Source organism: Podarcis melisellensis (assembly GCF_964234715.1).
Source record: "Podarcis melisellensis genome assembly, chromosome: 5".
Taxonomy (NCBI): Eukaryota; Metazoa; Chordata; class Lepidosauria; order Squamata; family Lacertidae; genus Podarcis; species Podarcis melisellensis.
In genome coordinates, this window is record NC_138537.1 from 73,199,685 (window position 1) to 73,220,488 (window position 20,804).

General features: G+C 42.7%; 1 protein-coding gene and 1 long non-coding RNA gene across 6 annotated transcripts in view; one reads left to right on the forward strand and one right to left on the reverse strand.

Moving 5' to 3' along the window:
* Positions 1-550: 550 nt before the first annotated feature.
* Positions 551-20,804, reverse strand: part of CABCOCO1 (ciliary associated calcium binding coiled-coil 1) — a 54,425-nt gene continuing 34,171 nt past the window's right edge. For all 4 annotated transcript variants that reach the window (XM_081913773.1, XM_081913774.1, XM_081913776.1 and 1 more), the window contains exons 6-8: positions 7,902-8,024; positions 6,743-6,877; positions 551-844 (exon numbers count right to left, since the gene is read on the reverse strand). In XM_081913773.1, coding sequence (XP_081769899.1) covers positions 770-844; positions 6,743-6,877; positions 7,902-8,024 — 333 coding nt within the window. In that variant the 3' untranslated portion in view covers positions 551-769. The remainder of the gene's footprint in view (positions 845-6,742; positions 6,878-7,901; positions 8,025-20,804) is intronic.
* LOC309371272 lies at positions 851-6,449 on the forward strand. 2 transcript variants are annotated; one of them, XR_014168996.1, is made up of 4 exons: positions 851-2,062; positions 2,555-3,338; positions 4,510-4,586; positions 4,642-6,449. It is a non-coding gene; the product is annotated as an uncharacterized lncRNA (long non-coding RNA). The 2 variants fall into 2 exon arrangements; XR_014168997.1 differs by lacking the exon at positions 4,642-6,449 and having other exon boundaries at positions 4,510-4,599.

The following is a 20,804-nucleotide window of genomic DNA, read 5'->3' on the forward strand; positions in this document are numbered from 1 at the left end:
GCTAAGAAATATTAAGAAAAGGACTGAAAATTAAACTTGCCAACAACATAATACTATTATACAGATCTAGGCTATGGCTACATTTGCAATATTGCTTCATTGCCCTAACTGGCCTTGTTTGTACCTCCCAGACTAGTACAAACACTGGAACTTAACTATCCTTCAGATTTCTCTGAATTTTATGATAGGGTGCTTATCTCAAAAAACAATACTAAAAAAGCATATTTTATTAAAAAGAATGTTTAGAAATGCACCCATTGACATAAAGTATGGCTTTAAATAACATGTTCTCAATCTTTTTAAAACAGATAAATGAGAAATGGGACAGAATGGATTTATGACTGGCTACATGCAAAACTTACACGGGCCTGAAACAGACCGATCAATCCATCCCTAACTATTCTAGGTAAGAGGCTGCTTGTTTATGATCCCCCGAAAGGTTACAATGTTTTTATGCCCTTGGATGTTCTGAATATCTTCCACCAACAAACATATAGGGGAAAATTACACAACCCTAATGACTCTCAGATTAAAACAAACAAACACAACCTTCAATAGAGGAAAATTAAAGTTTAATTTATCTTTTCATAGAACACTCAAATAATATAAAAATAGATGTGCTATGGTAAAGAACAGTGCTTTCTGGATGATGAAACAGCATCCCAATTATGCTGACTGTAGGTAATAGAAACAACATCACAGGGCTTGCTGTCCTGTGTTTTATATAGCAAGTGTAAGACACCACCATCCCTCTGCTTGCTCAGTTCTTTCAGGCCTTCTTCAGCTTGTCTATTCTTGCAGTATAGGCCTCTTGCTGCGTTTGTAGCCTTTCATTAATCTCAGTCTGTAAAGACAATTTTAAAGAAGAAGTAGATGTAACTGAGCTATCAGCTACTGCACATTGTCTTCATGGTTTCACTATAGCAAAGGCAGACATTATTCTTTGGACATCTTCCTGTTTTGCAGATGTTACGATGCCCCAGCCTGTACTTGCACAACAATACTTTATTTCATTACTGTGTGCATAGTTCAATGCACTATATATGCTTGTCACGAACAGGAAGTGACAACCATCTCTCAAGCCACCCTACCAGTAACCTTGCCTTCTCAGATGAATTTTACCAATAAATCTAAATTGGTGAGAGGAGGTGGAATCCTCTGGCATTTGAGTTATTTTCCATTCTCCCCTCCCTTCACAGCAGATGTTTAATCTTTAGAGCAGATCTATTGCACTTAAGAGTGCATTACTGGAAATGTAATGAAGCAATGTGCACAACAAGAAGCCAGAACTACTTTACTAGATGTTGCTTGTCTCTCTCAACTAAAACTTCATTGCAAATGAACATCATACAAACAAGCATCAGAATGCTTGGATTTCGTTGCAGTATACAGAACAATGTCACAAGGATGGCAACAAATATTCCTTGACAGTGATAGTATGTTTCCTGCAACTTTCATTTTGTTTTGTTTCTGCAGCTTTGTACAAATACTGGCTGAATGTATCCGTGGCCTTGGAATTTATGTAGCCTTTTAAATAGGTGGATGTGTCTATCTCTTTTGTAGGAAATGTATACTTTTGTGAATTCTGTAATTTCCTGTTTTTGTGGAGGGAAGATGGTTCACAAAAGCAGCCCCCAAAGCGACAGAATACAACAGAAAAAGAACAGTTTTCTCTCTCTGGTACTTTAGACATAGTTTAAATGCATCTAAGAGTTAATACCAATTCTCTGCTGAATTCAAAATGATGTTGTTGAAGCCTTGGTGACCTGGAACGGAATTTAGCTCAAAAATCACCTTGTGAAAGAGAATTAGTAGGCAATGTTTTAAATATGGAAGAGGCAGAAAGATTGTGGTCCATTTAGGCCAATTTCTGGTGGAATGCCTCATGTCTAATGGTTGCTGAGATTCTGACAAAAATGATGGATGAAAAAGGACCTTGTACTCACCCAGTTAAATATTTCTCATGTCTCTGAACATGAGTGCATAAGAACAGAATAATTTAACACAGATTAGTTATGCCTCACTGTTAAGAGATCCTCAGGGTGCCCTTCTGATATTTACCGTATTTTTCGCCCCATAGGACGCACCGGCCCATAGGACGCACCAAGTTTTTTTGGGGGGAAATAAAGGGGGGAAATTATTCCCCCCCAGGCGCTTGTGGGGCCGGCAGCGGGTAGAAGCGCTCTTCTCCCCGCTGCCCGCCTGCAGATCAGGTCCGGGGACAGCGGGAAGATGTGCTGCACCTCCCCGCTGTCCCCGGAGCTTGCGGGGCTGGCGGCGGGGAGAAGCACACGTCTACTTGCCGTCAGCCTCCAAACCACATCAGGAGACAGCGGGATGGCGGCGTTCCGCCTCCCCGCTGTCCCCCGACCTTGTGGGGCTGGCGCTGCGGCTCTCCTGAAGCCTGGAGAGTGAGAGGGGTCGGTGCGCACCGACCCCTCTCGCTCTCCAGGCTTCAGCGAAAGCCTGCATTCACCCCATAGGACGCACACACATTTCCCCTTCATTTTTGGAGGGGGAAAAGTGCGTCCTATAGGGCGAAAAATACGGTAAGTTTGAAGCCCCATTGGTGGCCCCTAGGGATCCTCGTTAAAACCACACCGTATTTTCATAAGCCAAATTTGAAACAACTTGTTTCAGAGATGGTGTTAATAGCGAACCTCAACAAAAGATGTAAACTAGATTGTTAAATTGTTTTAATCGTTGGCTTTATGGATTGTGTAATGTTTGCACCCTGCTCTGGGTCCCTTTTTGGTGGCAGAAGATGCATCTTAAATAAAATGAATACAGATTAGAATCATATCATGTTCCTCATACGTGGCCCAGATTAATAAAATCCTCCAGAATAAAAAAGGAAGGAAGGAAGGAAGGGAGTGGGGGAGTTAGACGGTGGAACATAAAGACAAAAGGGCACCTTGGATTCGCCCCTAAGAAGACATCCCAAATCCCTGAGGCTTGATGAATATCCTCCTTGATTTTGACAGGAGGGTTATCTGTTCAATCGGACAAAGACACACTACAATGAAATGGTTCATGGCTATAGACAACAATACAGATGGATTTCCAGAGATTCACTTTTATAGCGATCACAGGATGAACTTCTCCTTTTCCTTATCATATGTGGGGATGTTGAGCAAGTCAGCAGCTCCAGAAACAGGGCAGAAAGCAAATGGCTCACACAGGATAGAGAGAGCAGGGAGAAGGGGAGATGAGAAAAGAGCTAGAGCTGGGCCATAGAAGCAGAGTGTCTTACACTTAACATTTTTAAAATACTGCAATTTTTTAAAATACTGCATGGCTAAGCCCCACTGAGTTCAATGCTACCACTCCCCAGTACAGTGGTGCCCCGCAAGACGAATGCCTCGCAAGACGAAAAACCCGCAAGACGAAAGGGTTTTTCGGTTTTTGCGACGCTTCGCTAGACGATTTTCCCTATGGGCTTGCATCGCAAGACGAAAGCCCATAGGGAAATCTCGGGGACCTTTTTTTAAATGCTGGCGGTGGGGAGCAAAGCCTTTTCCCCCCCTCCGGACTTCAGAAGAGGTCCAGGAAGGCCGGCGGGGGCGAAAGGCTTTGCTCCCCAGCGCCAGCATTTTAAAAGCGGTCCGGGATAGCAGGGAAGCGCTTCCCGCTATCCCGGACGGCTTTTTGAAGGCAGGCCGGGGGGGCAAAGACTCCCCCCGCCGCCCGGCATCGGAACAATGTCCCGAAGCCGGGCGGCGGGGCGGGAAAGCCTCCCCCCGCCGCCCGGCTTTGGAACGATGTCCCGAAGCCCGGCGGCGGGGCGGGAAAGCCTCCCCCCGCCGCCCGGCATCGGAACGATGTCCCGAAGCCGGGCGGCGGGGCGGGAAAGCCTACCCCCGCCGCCCGGCTTCGGGGCATCGTCCCGATGCCGGGCGGCGGGTCGGGAAAGCCTCCCCCCGCCGCCCGGCTTTGGAACGACGTCCCGAAGCCCGGCGGCGGGGCGGGAAAGCCTCCCCCCGCCGCCCGGCTTTGGAACGATGTCCCGAAGCCCGGCGGCGGGGCGGGAAAGCCTCCCGCCGCCGCCTGGCTTTGGAACGATGTCCCGAAGCCCGGCGGCGGGGCGGGAAAGCTTCCCCCCGCCGCCCGGCATCGGAACAATGTCCCGAAGCCCGGCGGCGGGGCCGCGAAGCCTGGGCGCGCTGGGAACTCTCCACAAGGAGCGCTCCCGCTCCTTGCGGAGAGGTCCGCGAAGCCTGTCCTGGACCTCTTCTGAAGGCAGGCGGCGGGGCAAAAGTCTTTGTCCCCCCTGCCTGCCTTCCCAGGGGCTTTTAAATCGCCCCGGACAGCGGAGAAGTCCTCCGCTGTCCCGGGCTATTTTAAAATGCTGCCCGCTAGAAGAGGTCGGGGAAGGCGGTTTCCATAGGAACGCATTAATTGATTTTCAATGCATTCCTATGGAAAACCGTGCATCGCAAGACGAAAAACTCGCAAGACGAAGAGACTTGCGGAACGAATTAATTTCGTCTTGCGAGGCACCACTGTAAGTGCAAACAGGATAGCAGCTTAATTATTCTGAGTCTAAAACTGGTTCCAAAAAGATATGAAGCCTCGTAAGAAACAAGGTGGGGGGGGGGGGGATAGGGGCAAGGAGAGAGAGAGAGAGAGAGAGAGAGAGAGAGAGAGAGAGAGGGAGGGAGAGAGAGAGAGAGAGTCCTTGTATTGGGATTAAACCACAAGATATTCAAGTAATGGCAGGCACTAGACAGATATACATCAAAATAACCAAATCTTATTTTGCCCACTGACACATTTTTGCAAATTGCCGACATGCAAATAAAAATACCTACATTGCTTTATTTTAAATGTAACTTTTGGGGGGCTGTCTGACTTTTCACAATCGTGCCGGGGGTAGAAGATGGGGAGGAAGGGAGAAAGAAGAGGCCCATCCTAAAGACAGGCATGTGTTTATAGTGATTTTATTAAGTACCCCTGATTTGCATTAGAGGGAACTGTTGGTTGCAAATCCACCGAAGAGAACTGTGTTTCTTCTATACAATTATTGAAAAAGAGGACAAACGTGTGAGGTTAGCTTGACTGTCCTTCAACTGCTTCCTAATGCTACATGAGAAGGCAAGAATACAAATGTCTTTAAATGACACAGTATACTTACAAAGTCATATGATGGTTATTCCTGAAGCTGAATATGCAGACTCTCACAGAATGGTACTATCTAACCTAGACCTACACACCTTACAATGTATCATGTTGGATGCTGCCTGCTAGCTATGGAGGGCACTTCTCCATATATAGGCTTTTCTGCTTTTCCTGCCCAGCTAGGACAAAAAAATAGCAGTGGGTGAGCTGTTGTGGACTTGGTAGGCCACAACACATGGCTGGTGGGGTTTGTTAAAGCTTTGTAGGTCCTACTCTGCACAGTCCTGATTTGCCTTGTTCTTCTGTCCTTGCACCTGCCAAACAATAAACTAACGACTGAAACAAACCACACACCAACCTTTAGTCCTGTTTATTTTCTATATTGGAAAATTGTATGCTGCTGCATGAAACACACTTTTCACCCTATGCATTATTATCTAGCATTCCACTCCAGCCCTTTCTTCTGGAATTGCTATTCTTTGTTCACTTGCTTTTTGTAGAGAATCTAGGGGACACCACTGCCAAATCCTCGCTGTTATGTATTGTCCTCTGGCATATTTTATGATTTGTAACTTTTGAAAACGTTTTTAGCAATAAAATGCAACTGCAGCACCAGCCTGCCCACTGGGGACAGACAAAGCACTATTCCAGCTTTCCTGAGTTCCTGTGCCTTTAATTAAAGGTTTCAAGTTTGTAGGACCTGCCTGTTGTGTCACTTCCTGTTGATCGCAGCTAGGGATTAGTGATTAACAGGCTCTTAATGGCCCTGGGAAATGCCTGTCTTTAATTGCTCCATTTTCAGTTTCTGTTTCCATGCAGAGTATTATCTGAAGGCTTTAATTACTGAGTTTCTCATGTTAATTTTTTCTTTTCATGTTTAATAGTGAAATGGCATTATTTTTTCCAAAAAATGCAGGTCAACAAGTCACTAAAACTCTGCCTATGGCATGAACAGGAACTGATATTGGAGCAATTAAGAGACTAATCCCCAGAAGCCATCAGCACGAAACAATGAAAAGGCCAAATCCTGCAGACAGAAACTTTTAACTAATATTAGAAAGTGCCTCTGATGAATGTGGCTAACTTGTGGGTAAGCGTTATACAAGGATCATAATATAGGACCTCTATTTTAATTCTGCTTCCAGCTAATTACGGAAAAGAAACGTCCCAGCAATCCAAAAGGGCTTGAGTGCAGAAGTAATTCCAAATAATTTAGGCATTACTTGGATTACAGAAATAGTATAATTCTAAGGTCAATGGGCAGGGACTAAATAATATTAACAAAAAATGCTTTGGTTTTGGAATGGACTTCCAGAACGGATTAAGTTTGATAACCAAGGTACTGTATTGTACTTGATGCATATAGAAATATGCATTGATGCATTGAGCTGTGTGCAGGATCTTGCATCAATGCACATTTCTATATGCATCATGCATACAGAATAAAAGCAACAAAGAATCTTGTGGCACCCTGAAGTCTAACACATTTATCATGGCGTAAGGTTTTCACAAACCAATGGACTGTAATCCACAAAACTCTTTGCAGTAAGAAACTTTTTAAGTCACAAGATCCTTTGTTGTGTTTTGCTGCAACAGAGTGCCATTGCCACCCCTCTGGAAATACCTGAATACCGCTGAGCATTTCACCGGTGATCTGGCCCAGTACCATCTGAACATCCTCGATGGTGTAACCTGTCAAAGGATCCACAATGGTTTCGGCTTCAGCCTCCTCTTCCAGAGGAGCGCCTCCCTCCATTTCCTAACAGGGTGGAAGGAAATCTTAGATGAAAGGTGTTCGTTTCGGCACCATATGCAAAAGTGGCATTGCTGTACAGTATTGGCGTAAAAGAGGTAACTTGGGAGGTTGTTTTGGCCTAGCCAGGGGACGGAAGGCTGTCACATTATTTAAGAAACTGAGCAGAAGAGCAGAGCCTCCAAGCTAGCAAGTGCCTTGCTATCAGCTGGTATAGTAGATGCAGAGGTCACCAGCTATTTTGGGCCCATGGGCTTCTACAAACCAGAGAAATTGTGATGAGCACCATCACACGCCACCTTTTCTATTAGTTACCAGTTGTTGTTGTTGTTGTTGTTGTTGTTTTTTAGTGTGCAGTTGGACACAAAATGTGCAGCTGAGGATCTTAGCCATGTCCTTGTAAATTGGTGACCCTGCAAAGCATTTGATCTCATCCCGCAAAATCTTGGCGCGCACAAACTCAACGAACTCAGTGCCCAACATTTCATCAATGAAAACAGATTTATTTGCAGTACTGCTTTCTTAGAGGAGTGCCACAAACACAACCCAAAAGCAGAATACTACTTCCAAGTCTGATTTCAGCGGGGGGGGGGGGACTCTGTGGGTGCTGGGTTTCCATGGGAACTACACTGGGGACCTCTGTAACAGAGGAAACAAATTCTCATCTTAAAGTGGGTGTAATTATAAACTGCATTTAATTATGCCTGCTTCTGCAGAGGAGGTAAAATATATGCAACACACCAGCTCGTCTTGAGTTTTTTTGGATAGCTCAGTTGATTAGAACATGGTGCTGGTAACACCAAGGTTGCAGGTTTGATCCCTGTAAGGGACAGCTGCATATTCCTGCATTACAGGAAGTTGGACTAAATGATCCTCGAGGTCCTTCCAGTTCTATAATTCTATGCTTCTGTGTTAGAAGACCAGCAAAATTTCTATGGCGGCAGTTCCCAAACTCCTCACCCTGATGGATAATTAAGGAGCATATCATTTCCTTGACCAAGATAGTTTTAGTAGGAAAATTCTCCTTTACCTTAGTTGCATCCTCTTCACCTGGGATCTGTGCTATAAATTTGGAATATATATCGTTCGCCAAACCTTCTTCCAAAGGAGCAGGGAAAGGGCTATCGGCGGGCTTGACCAGTTCTACAACATTCTGTTTGGAAAACAAAACAAAAAAGCTTTAACAACAAAGATGTATTTAATGCGCAAAATATGCTGGTGGATTTTTCAACACACTTTAGGCTGTTAACAAAAAACACTTTTTGTTACTCTCCCAAGTACTCTGAACTGGACAGTTTCCTGTCATCCTTTCCGGATCTGTATTTAATTTCTAGTCGTATGTTTCTTCCAGGGGTCCTCCTTAAAGCTGAAAAAGCATTCATCTGTCAGCAGATGCTGAATTCTGTTCAATTACTTAGCATGGAATATTACACCACTAGAAGGACCTGTGATTATGGATATCACTACCGTTTAATATATATATACATTATAGAAAAGGACTGTCCTTATCAGGGCATAGTTTTATTAATTTATAAAAGAGTGGTTTTCAATTCCCGGTCTGCAGAATGATGCCAGAGCCCAAACTGCTGGCCTGCAGTACAGGAACCAACACAACTTTTTTGCTACTATTGTGCTGCTCTTGAAGCACAAGATAGTTGCACTTTCATTGCCAGGCCAGTGATTTGTGAGCGACAATATTTCCTGTACATAGAAGGAAGATTAAAGAGAGAGAGAGAAAGAAATAAAGGAAAAAAGAAAACCTGAAAGATTCTCTCCTGTAAAGCAAAGAGAAGCTGACTGGCTATAAGGGCGAAAAAACAATCACTTGCTGCTGGGCTGGAAAAAGCTGGCTAGACAAGGGTCCCCAATGTGGTGCTTTGGGGCACTCAGAGTCTTAGCCCCCCCCCCCAATTCTTTTTTATATTAGGGGATTTGAGACTGTTGGATGGGCAGGATTGCATTTTTGGTGTGTTTGTGCAACTGGCCTACTTTTCCCCCTTATGTTTTGTTTGGGGAGTATGTGCAGTGTTTTGCCTGCTGTTTGCAGAGAGAAGGGTTCTGAGCACCACCAATTTTTCTTTTGTGAAATGGGCATTTCGTGGTGCCCATGGCAGTTTCTTAAGTTTTCAGATCTGCTCCTAGAATCAAAAGGGTTGGGACTCCCCCCCCCCCCCCGCTATGTTACTGAATGTCTTTAAATGCACTACAAAGGCATTACTGGCCATTCAGAATTTCAAAATTATTCAAGCCTTAGCCATTAAGATGTTTGCATGTATACACATGTCTTTACAGTGACCTGTATACCTACAGTGGCTCTCCCTGCATTTTCTCTGCTGATGCCGCCCTTTCAAACAGCCAATTATACTGACATTATCCCAGAACTAGCTGCTTTTGTGAGTCACAACAGCCCTAACATTTAGACAATAGCTTTTTAAAAAAAATGCAACTGCAAACAGAGAATTAAAATGAAGTATTTTCTTTAGTAACAGAGGTTTTTGAGCTGAACTATGCTTTGAAGCCAGAATGTAGTGATCTAAAAAGCGTTATTTGGCTCAGTCCTTCCTAAATTTTGCATTCTTAACAAGTCCAGGGGAAAATCAGAATGAGTGAATTGTGAAGAGAGCCCAGAGCCAAATGTATTTAAATGAATCCTTCTGATGCAATACTTTCCTTTAAAAAAATACAATTAAGCCTTTGTGTTTCTTTTAAACAAAACCTCATGTATACGATTACCAATGATTATGCAGTAAAATCTATTTAAAAATAGAGGAGACAAGGTCAGCACTATAATCCTCTTTTTAAAGTTGCAATTTTTCCAAGGAAAAAATTTACAGCTTTCTTAAGAATGTAGAATAAAGGCGTTTTGCTTCTACAGACGTCAAGGGAATTAGGTCCACAAATGAATTTAAATTTTAAAAAAACGGATTGTTATTTTTTCTAAGTTACAAAACATTTACATTTTCTTAGAATGTTTTTCACTTCCCTATGTGATGTGTCATCTTTGCATTACAAAAAAGTTTAAATAGAATAAAGTAGTGATTATGCAGGGATGTGGGTGGCGCTGTGGGTTAAACCACTGAGCCTAGGATTTGCCAATCAGAAGGTTGGCGGTTCGAATTCCCGCGACGGGGTGAGCTCCCGTTGCTCGGTCCCTGCTCCTGCCAACCTAGCAGTTCGAAAGCACGTCAAAGTGCAAGTAGATAAATAAACCTTCCGGCGGGAAGGTAAACAGCGTTTCAGTGCGCTGCTCTGGTTTGCCAGAAGCGGATTAGTCATGCTGGCCACATGACCCGGAAGCTGTACGCCGGCTCCCTTGGCCAATAAAGCGAGATGAGAGCCGCAACCCCAGAGTTGGCCACGACTGGACCTAATGGTCAGGGGCCCCTTTACCTTTACCGATTATGCAAACCTATGTCTTGTAACGATTCAGCATTCTACAAAGTCAGATCCTTAGCAGTTCGGCTGCAGTGATGCAAAAGGATTTCGACTCGGGCCTCTATAAGCCACTCTGGCTACGTACATTTTAACGGCTTGAAACATGGTGAGGTAGCCCCTGTATCCCAAGACACTTTTTTATATTGCTATATGCACCAGAGAGGGGGCAGGGATGTCTTCACCCGATGGCCCAAACATGATTTGTTTCCCAGTGCTGAAATTTACTAAGGCTGTTAACTGCGCATGCGTACTGGCTGCCTGAAATGTGCACACCTCTGCTTAATTGAGGCTTCTGTTTTCTAACTGGATGGAAGCTGGTTTGAAGGAAAGTCCATCAAACAAGAGTGTTTCTCATCATCACCATCTCAATTTATTACCCACCTGTTACCTTGAGGTCCATGGGTAGGCTATGAAAACCGCATGAAGAACGCTGTGTATGCAACCCACCCTTTCTAGAAGTGCCCTCCCTCATCACGTACAATATTTTTCGCTCTATAGGACGCACTTTTCCCCTCCTAAAAAGGGGAAATGCGTGTGCGTCTTATGGAGCGAATGCAGGCTGGAGGCTCTGCTCAGCGCTCCCTTTAAAGAGCCGCACACACGCTCTGCGTGCTCTTTAAAGGGAGCGTGGCTCGTGGGGGAGCCTTAGCTGTGCGCAGCCTCTTCCAGGCAGGGGATGAAGGCTCCCCTTGCCCGGGAGAGGCTGCGCGCGGCTATCCCATAAGCCAGGACAGCCAGCGGGATCGCTGCACTGTGATCCCACTAGCTGTCCTGGCTTCTGGGATTCAAAATTTTGTTTTTCTTGTTTTCCTCTTCCAAAAACTAGGTGTGTCTTATGGTCTTATAGGTGCGTCTTATAGAGCGAAAAATACGGTACCTGTCAACCCACCCCTGAAATCTGGGAAAACGTCTGAAGAAACTTTCAAAGCAGAACAGCAATTGAGTTGCTGCCGAGAACCCTGGTGAGTGCCTAAAGTGGGTTCTTTAGCGTGCAGCCTTGCAGTCTAAAACTTAGCCTCCAAATATGCTTTCAATTTTCAAGGGGGGGGGGGAGGAATAGGAAGTGGTACAACAGATCCACTTCCCACCATGTGTTTGCCATATGCTGTTTGTGGTTGACGTCCAGCAGATTTCCTTTTTTTTTTTTTTAACAAAAGTGTGCAAGACGGCAACATTAAAACGGCATAAATAATAACAAATATTCTGGAGAACGAATGGAAAGGGGTTGCTAAGAAGGCCTAAGGAATGAGTTGCGCAGATGTGGTAGCTATTACAAAATTAACATTGTGCAATCTACCAGTATAAAATTCCACGTCCCCCCAGATGTTATGCTACTTAAGTTCTCTTAAAATGAAAATTATTGCACCGTTTATCTATACATAAGGCTACGGTTACTAAAGTATAAATGGAGAGCTGATTGGTGGAAAAACATTTAATATCATACAAATGGCTCCATAGCATTAGCCACGGCACAGAATGCCTGCTCATGTAATATTACAGAGATGAAAGTCAGCTATTTATTTGTGACAGGTAATTCCAACCGCAGGAGACTCCAGCAGCATTTTTCTTTGCAGAAGAAGGAAAAGCTACCTATTCTACTTGAGCAATAACTGGAAATGAGAAGTGAGTGCAAGGGCAGGATGTTTTACTAATATGCCTCCAGAAAATTAGAATCTATCATCTAATACTGCTTAATTTTTCATTAAAAAGAGTGAATATTTGCAGCACAAGCTCCCTTCATCCCTCTCTCCTCAACCCCCCCACCCATGTTTACATCCATATTGTGAACACGTTATTAATCAAATGTTCAAACAGCAGGGATGACATTAGAACCGTAGTGATAAAATCTAGCCATACCTCTCCAAATATTTAATCACATTTTAGGAGTTATATCCTTGTCTTAGAGTTTGGGCCAAACCGGAATCACACTGAATTTCTATTCCTCCTATCTTTTTTTGCTTGCCATGTCCGCAAAATTCTCTACCAGGTATGGGACACAAACATACCATAGGCATATCCAAACATGTCTCATTTCTCAGAACTCAGACACAGGCAAGCTTGTAAACTGAATCACTTAGCTAAGTTAAGGAAGCCTAAAGCTCACTCAATACTCTCATCTTTAGCTGTGCATTTCAGGTTTGGGGAATAAAAAGAGCACACATTAGATGTGCCTGTGCTTGTTTAACTGAAGAGTAAAGTGCTATGACTAATAGGTTACAAAGGAGTTGTTTGTGTAATATTAAAATCTGCTCTTGTTCTGTAGACAGAAAGCATGTTATTCCCTGAATTGAACTGTATCTTAGATTCATGTCCAAATTTTGCCTCCTATCGATTGACTCCAGATGGTACTCCTTGGCTGAGATCCAAATAATTGCATAACTTGAGCCTTCCAAACACATCGCCATCATGTTTTGAAGCTGCTTTCAAAACAGTGAAAGCTAGAAACTTGTTAAAAGGGAAAATGAGATCTCCAGGACTTAGGTGATAGCTTGTGAGGCCACAAAAAATATGACTGAGCCATGTTTTGTATTGATTAAAAAAACATTTTTATAGGGCCTTTCAAAGCAAAACCAGTACAAAAATACTTTTAATAAGGCAGTTTGCAAGTAAAAGCCACAAAACAATAAAAACATCAAACGCTATTAATTAAAAGAACAGGAGAAAACCTTCTTATTTCAATATTAAAAAAAAATATCAGCCAAAGTTAAAACTACAGTTCATAAAATGTAGATTGGCAGCATTATTCAATTAAAAATAGAATAAAGTATCCTGTTCTTTAGGGTCCACTTAAAAACAGAGAATGAGGCATTTCTCCTGTGAAAAGATGTTCTAGGACAGGACCAGATTATCCAAAATGTATGAAATGAGATCTAACACTTGCTGGAGGTCTAAACAGGCAGAAGGGACACTGCTTCACATGTGGTGGGGTTGCCTGGGAACCTGATGGACACATTTGGAAGACACCATCCCCTTCATCCAGCTGTGGGGCCTATGGGCCATCTGTTATTCCTCCTGGGATGGTATTTTATATACAGTACACCCTGGCTTTCCCTGGCCTTCTAAAAAAATGAAAATATCTGCATAAAACTACAAGTATGAAGCATATATTGGACAGCAAAACATTTTAATGGCAGAATTATACTGACAATCTAGGAAGCTGTGCATCACTTTAGTAGCAACTTGGCCTCAAGGACATGAGATTCATCTGAAACGCAGTAATCTATACTAATGAATATCAACATGGAATTTTAAAGTGATGTTTAGCAGCAGCACAATGCTTTATGGTTTCAGCTCCTCTACATTTAATCCACAAATTGCTGACAGAAAACACACAAATATTTCCCCTTAGATTCAAGCTATTAAACAGTTTTGAAACACTCTCCCGCAGGTCAACATAGATAATTTTCTTGTTACACCAATGAATGCTGCTGATTTATCTACTTAGTCAACCAGTCAGAGTACTATTGGCAGAAAACAACCATCTACATATTGACACCTCAGTTTTAAAAAAATGCATGTCGCAACATAAAATAAGTCCAAATAACTGAGATGCATCAGTTACCAGTTCCCTCCTGACTTATCAAATTTCACAACCCCTGTCCCATGCAGGTCCACACCATGGCTGCCTTACGCTAGCGTTTTTCATCTCACTTTCCCCTGAAGAATATTCTACTTTCTAGGGCCTCCCAATCCAGTATCAGCCATATGTTCTACAGGTGAACATGCAGAGATCTTTGCAAGAGGCATATGTGCTAATCTCAACACTGGCAACGGATGTGGAATAAAGCAAAATCTCTGACCATGAACATGGAGCCATAAAAAGATGAAGGCCAAAAGTATTTTTTCCTTTTTAAAAAACACAAAACAGCGTGGTAAATACCATATTTTTCATTCTATAAGACACACTTTCCCCCTCCTAAAAATTAAGTGGAAATGTGTGTGCATCTTATGGAGCGAATGCAGGCTGCGCAGCTTTCGCTGAAGCCAGGAGAGCAAGAGGGATCGGTGCACACTGATCCCTCTTGCTCTCTTGGCTTCGCTTTGCTGGAGAGGCACTGCGCAGCTTACCCTCTCTGTGAAGCGCCCCTTCAGCGAAGCGGGAGGAGAAATGGAAGGGGCTCCGTTTCTCCCGCCACTTCGCTGAAGGGGCGCTGCGCAGAGAGCGAGAGAATTTTTTTTCTTGTTCTCCTCCTCTAAAACTAGGTGCGTCTTATAGAGCGAAAAATACGGTAAGCACAGAGAGGCGAGTACATTCATTAGAGTGCCCAATGACTGGCTGTCAAGTGTGAAAACAGTGTGAAAAAATACGGAGTGTGAAAAAATACTGAGTGTTGCCCTACAATACTCTATAAAACCCATCTTTCTCCATCACCCCGTGTTTCAAAAGTCATTTCCAGTTACCTCATCTCTCTTTGTGGAAGAGCTGTCACAGAGTGAATGCATCAGAGACAAAATACTGCACAACAGCTAACAGTGTGGAGGCCATTGAAGAATGTGTATCAAAGTTCTTTTGAGTCCTTGCAGGCATATACTAAGGCTGCCAAAACCCAACTCATTTCCAGCTTATGTATGAACCACTTTTTTTTTTAGTTCAAAGTAACTGGCATTTAAAAATAAACTTGTCTTAATCCAGAAACAGCAGGACACAAAGTTGTTCAAAGATACAAAAACCGTACTAGTTTCTTTTATAAATACTATGCGTTTAGTTAAATGTGTGGGTTGTAAGGAGACGTAAAGGCAGTAATGTTGTGTCCTCTGCCATTAGATACAATATACAAAGAGCTTAAGTCTTTTCCACAAAGCGTGCAACTTTCTGTTAAAATAACCACTTATTCTTTGGACTGCAAATTCAATTACTGATTTTATTGGAATCATATTCCGCTGCGGAAACAAGCGCACAGAGAACCAAGCGGAAACTCAAGCCGTTTTTAAAAACATTCCCAAACAGGCACGATTGTGTGAACAAATTGGTTGTGATTATTCCTTGCCTGTGAAAAGCAATGTGTTCCAACCTATTTCCATATTTTTAATTAACACCTACTTAAAAATAAACTCGTACCATAGCTCACTTTAATCATAAAATGGAGGAAACACTAAATTCACTTTATCAGAAAATTGACTAGAGATTGTTTGAGCGACTGTTAGTTTTCATGCCTGCATCATTAGAATTAGGTTATTAGCATGCACTTTCCCTGCTCTGGAATGTTGAAAGTGAAACAGCACCCTTCTAAATGGTCTAAATCCCCACACCTTGTGCCTCAAGCTGTGGAGAAGCCAAGTCAATGGCATGAGCAGGACAGGGATTATTTGCCCTTATATCCCCCATCCCATGTGACCTCCTTTCTGCCACTGCATTCCAATGCCTTCTCTTCATTCAAACAAACACTCAGGTGGAGGTGCTCCAGAAGTATCCACACAGCATCCACTGCAGCCCGCACACTCATGCTTCTATCTGGGATGGGGCCATAGCTCAGAGGTACGACATGCTCTCTGCAGGTCCCAGGTTCTACATCTGGGGAGCCAAGGTTGAAGAACGTTATTCCAAACTTAGGAGAACATAAGTTGTATGTAGTTGCCCTTTCTTTCCTCTTCAACAACGTTGTTGTGAGCTAGGTGGGTCTTTTTTAAAAAGCCATGTTCCAAATTTATAATTATTTTTGGTCCCCAGGGTTGCACAACTAAAGTACATCAACAATGTGTGATGGAGGCTTAGAATATCTATACAGTGGTACCTCGGGTTACATACGCTTCAGGTTACAGACTCTGCTAACTCAGAAATATTACCTCGGATTAAGAACTTTGCTTCAGGATGAGAACAGAAATCGTGCTCCGGCGGCGTGGCAGCAGTGGGAGGACCCATTAGCTAAAGTGGTGCTTCAGGTTAAGAACAGTTTCAGGTTAAGAACGGACCTCCGGAACGAATTAAGTACGTACCCAGAGGTATTACTGTATTCATTTCAGGACTGTTGAGGCACTGAGTTGCTCCTTCCCTGCCCAAATTGGTGGTTAGCAATTCAAACTACAGTGGTACCTCGGGTTACATACGCTTCAGGTTACAGACTCCCCTAACCCAGAAATAGTGCTTTAGGTTAAGAACTTTGCTTCAGGATGAGAACAGAAATCGTGCTCCGGCAGCGCGGCAGCAGCAGGAGGCCCCATTAGCTAAAGTGGTGCTTCAGGTTAAGAACAGTTTCAGGTTAAGTATGGACCTCCGGAACGTATTAAGTACTGAGGTACCACTGTATAGCAAAACTATACAGCCCTGTGCCAGGTTCAATTCTCCCCTCCTGCAATGTATAATGATACTTGGACATAGGTAGCAAGTTTTTCATGTTTCTTACAAACAGGCAATTCCTCTCTGGGACACCTGTAATTGTCACATGCCTTTTAATAGCAGCTTAGAATCTACTTTGATGATGTAGCCCATGCAAGGAAAAAAAGAAAAGAAAAGAAAATATGAAAGTTAACCAAGGTCCTCCTCTCTTTCGACTGATTTCTCACTGTAGCTTTTAGGACTGAACAAGCTGCCCATGATTGATATGTTTATTCCCGCTGTGTCTCTTATCCCCTTTATATATAACATGGGATTTTGCTCATTAGTCACTTGAAGGAAAATACAGAGGACAAGCTGTTGACTGATACGACGCTTGCTCTAGTTTTTCAAAAAACATAATCATAGGATGATAAGGCTGACAGGGCTCTGAACATCTCTGTGGTCCAATGAATTAAGATAATGAAATAAATGGGACTTACTTCTGAATAAACATGGCTAGGCCTAGGCTGAAAAACTGTACATTTTCTGTGGTGTGGTTTAAAGGTCAAGGGAACCCCCACTACCAAAGAATAAAAATCAATACAGTAAAGGTAAATTAAATATACTCTAAGCTGTGCATTCAGGCAGGATTCTCCATTTATTCACCCATATTTTAGAAGATTTTAATGTGCCTCAAACCAAGAGCAGGAATAGTCAAGGGACACAACATTGGAAGATAGAATCTACATACACACCGTCCATTTAAAGCACATTACTTCCACTAAATAATCCTGCGAACTGTAATCTGTTAAGGGTGTTGGGAACTGTAGGGAAAACTACAGTTCCCAAGATTCTTGGTCAGAAGTTATGTGCAATCCTGTTCATTACAGCAGGTAAGGGAAAGCAGGCAGGAGAAACCACAATGGCCTCAACCCCGATTCATCAATGAATGTGAAAGCACTGGGGGAATCTGGCAACCATAAACTCCAGGGTAAAATTACTGAAACAAGGCATAAATTCACATTGCATTGTTATACCAATTATGCGTTACTTGTGTTTGTAAAAACACAGTAAGGGAAATATAAGCTCATCTGGGACCGGGTGGGGGTTCTTTCTAAAAACCAGCCAGCTCGCTAACAAAATGTTTGAAAGCCTTAGCGCCGTATCACAGTTGAAGATCTAAAATGAACCACTTTTCTCAAGGAACTAGTGGCCTCCAGTGTAACACATGAATCAAACCAGCTGTGTGTTCTATTATAAACAATTTTAGATCAAACAAGACCAACATGTGAGTTGGATGAAATTCAGTTAAATGGGTGCTAAACAAGGCAGGACAACAAAAAACTTATCAAACTAACTCCCCAGACCAGGCAAGCCATAGAAGCTGCAAAACTGGGAAAATGGGAACTCTGATATATTCAGAAGCCAGAAGTGTTGTTTTTATTAGGCCTTAGACAGCATCGGAAAGTGTTATTTCCAAGCGTTGTTGGGCTTGAAATAGTTTCTACTGTGACTTGCTCTGAAAACTGCCAGCAAATCATGTTATTAAATCAGGGTGTTTAAAATGTGTTTAACTAAGAGTGGGAAGAAACAATAACCATCTTCAACCAAATAGTTTCCCCCTGAAGTGAATTGTTACATAACACAGCCATTTTACTCCTTATCCCTCGCCATCTGTAATTTAATTTCCATTTCTTAAAAGCGTGAGAGATGACATTTGTTTAAACAAGATCCCCATAATCATGAAGGGTTTAACCTCAAGCTGAGATTCATGAGAAAAGGTTCTGTGCTGCAGAAAAACAGTATGAAGCTTCAGATGCAATTGGGAATGGGTGAGGAAACAGAGCGTTTGGATGCTTGTGTCCAACCTTCTCTGCTTTGTGACTCTTTTTCCATTCTTCCGGAGGGAACATCAGCTGAAAGATTTTTCTGTTTGACATTCTGTTTGGAGCCAAATGTTCACATAATTCGGACTAATCTCTGCAGGCCTGTTATGAGTCTCAATGTTTCAAGTTTCACCTCCATAGCAAATAGGATAAGGATTTAAGATTTACGTTGACCAACACCATGGATGACATTAAGGCAGGAGTTGTGATTTTAATTTTTTAAAAGAGATTTTACATTCATATGGATGTCTGAATGAAAGAGAGGTTATTCTTCTAGTGCTTGCTGATTCTTATGTAGCCAAAATGGTACCATCCAGGGTGAAGAGGGAGGCTTGACAGCACTTTTCTTTTCAGAAAGACCAGAAAAAAAAGACAGCTCTGGGAGGAAATCCTAAGGAAGAAAAAACTTCAAACATAATCCAGTGAGGACTAAGCATGCTCAGTAGCCAAATCTGACCAGGAGGACAGGGAGACAGAAAAGCAGGTGAATGGGATGGGAATGGGATATCCAAGGAAAAGGGAATGGCTGGTTGGTTAGAGTCCTAAACAGGGATGTTCCACACATTTAACATTTTGTTGCAGGTCTCACTTGTCCTTCAAAAAAAATTATGTAATTCAGGAAACCAGTCCTACTATTGAGGACTACATGAACAGAGTTCTGTGTGCTAGCCCAACAAAAATAGTTACTGTGTTCTCTTGGTGAAACAACAGGAAGTTGCATGAGGCTAGTTACAGCTACAGCTGGACTGCTCAGGTATGCCAACCCATCAAGGCCACAAGTGTGAAGATAAAGAGACACGGTGAGATGAAGAAGTAGTTAGCGCAGGGTCTAACCCTAATCATTTTTACACTGAAATAACCCAACATTTCAATGGGACTTGTATCTAAGGAATTGTGCATTTAAAAATTATGAGACAGGCAAAAGAAATTAAAGTGGTTTGGGTGTCAAACACAGATCTGAAATTGCACTGAAATGGATCTGGGCAAGCATCGCTCTCCAAGGACATCTGGAACTGCCCAACCATCAATCAACAATTGTGAACCTGTAAGCAGGGGCAACACTGAATATGGAAGAAAGAGCCGGCAAGGAAGGGACAGCAAAGAAGGTACAAGAACCGAGCAAGAGAACATGCAAAAACACCAGCTTGGCAAGTGCTCTGCTATGCAATTTCCACTTTACATTGGCCTGATTTATTGGATGCAACCCCAATACATGCCACATCATCACCATGCAAACAATAAAACGGGAGCTTCGCTCTGCGTCTCCCTAACAGGAGCAAAATTTATGGGTCTCACTCTTATACATGGTTCATGCAGAACTAAATGAGCAACAAAAATGCTTCAACTGACAGAAAGCTTTCCTTAAAGAAAAAAAACTTGCCCATCTGATTATGCAAATATTATCTTATGTGTTATTTACACCTATAGGTATACTCTGCCAATAAATTATCGTACTCTTCCATGTATTAGATGAGGGGTTTTTACTCCAAAATAAAGTAAAAAATGAGGGTCTCTTATACATGGGTAGCGCAGAGTGGGGACAAGTGATTGGTTGCATCCGCAAGCAGGATCTAGCGATTGGGAGGGTGAATGGTGTCTGCTGCAAGGGCTGCTTTGTCAAATGGGTGGGTTATTAGAGGATGCATCAAGGGCTGCTTTGGATTGGCTGCTGCTTCGGCAATTTGGCTTGCGTTGCTTGCGATTGTTAGCGTTTGCCAGTTGGGTGAGTGATATTTGGTTCGGCATTCCACTCCCCCCAATTGCTCATTTTCTTAAATTTGAGCCCCCCAAAATAGGGGGGGCATCTTATACATGGGGGCGTCTTATAGACAGAAAAAGTACGGTATGTTGTAAACGAAACCGGATGCAGAGCTCCCTATGCCTGAGATCATGTCCAGTGGAACCCCTGCTCTGCTTTGTATTTAAAGATGATAAATGAGTTCCTTCCTCATGGAAATGAGTTATAGACACCAAAGTTAACGCTGTATCATGTCACTTAACTCCTGGAACATCACATTACTTTGAATGCATGTATGTTTAAAATGAACAGCCACTCAACCACCAATATTCTAATTTACTCAGAGCTGCTGATGTTAAGAATCTCTTTCCATTGACTCTCCCAACCCTTCCTCTCCTGCTGATTTTTTCCTCAATATTCCAGCTTAATAAGAACAGGGCAGGTCAGAGCAGACTCCAACAATTGCTGATGACATTCCATGTATAATCTGGTATCTTTAAATTAGACATTTCCTACAGGAAAGCAGCAGCCCCCTTTGATCATTATATGTATATTGGATCTACTTTATGATTTTTTAAAAACCAAAGAAACACCCACCCAACCCAGTAACATTACAACCAA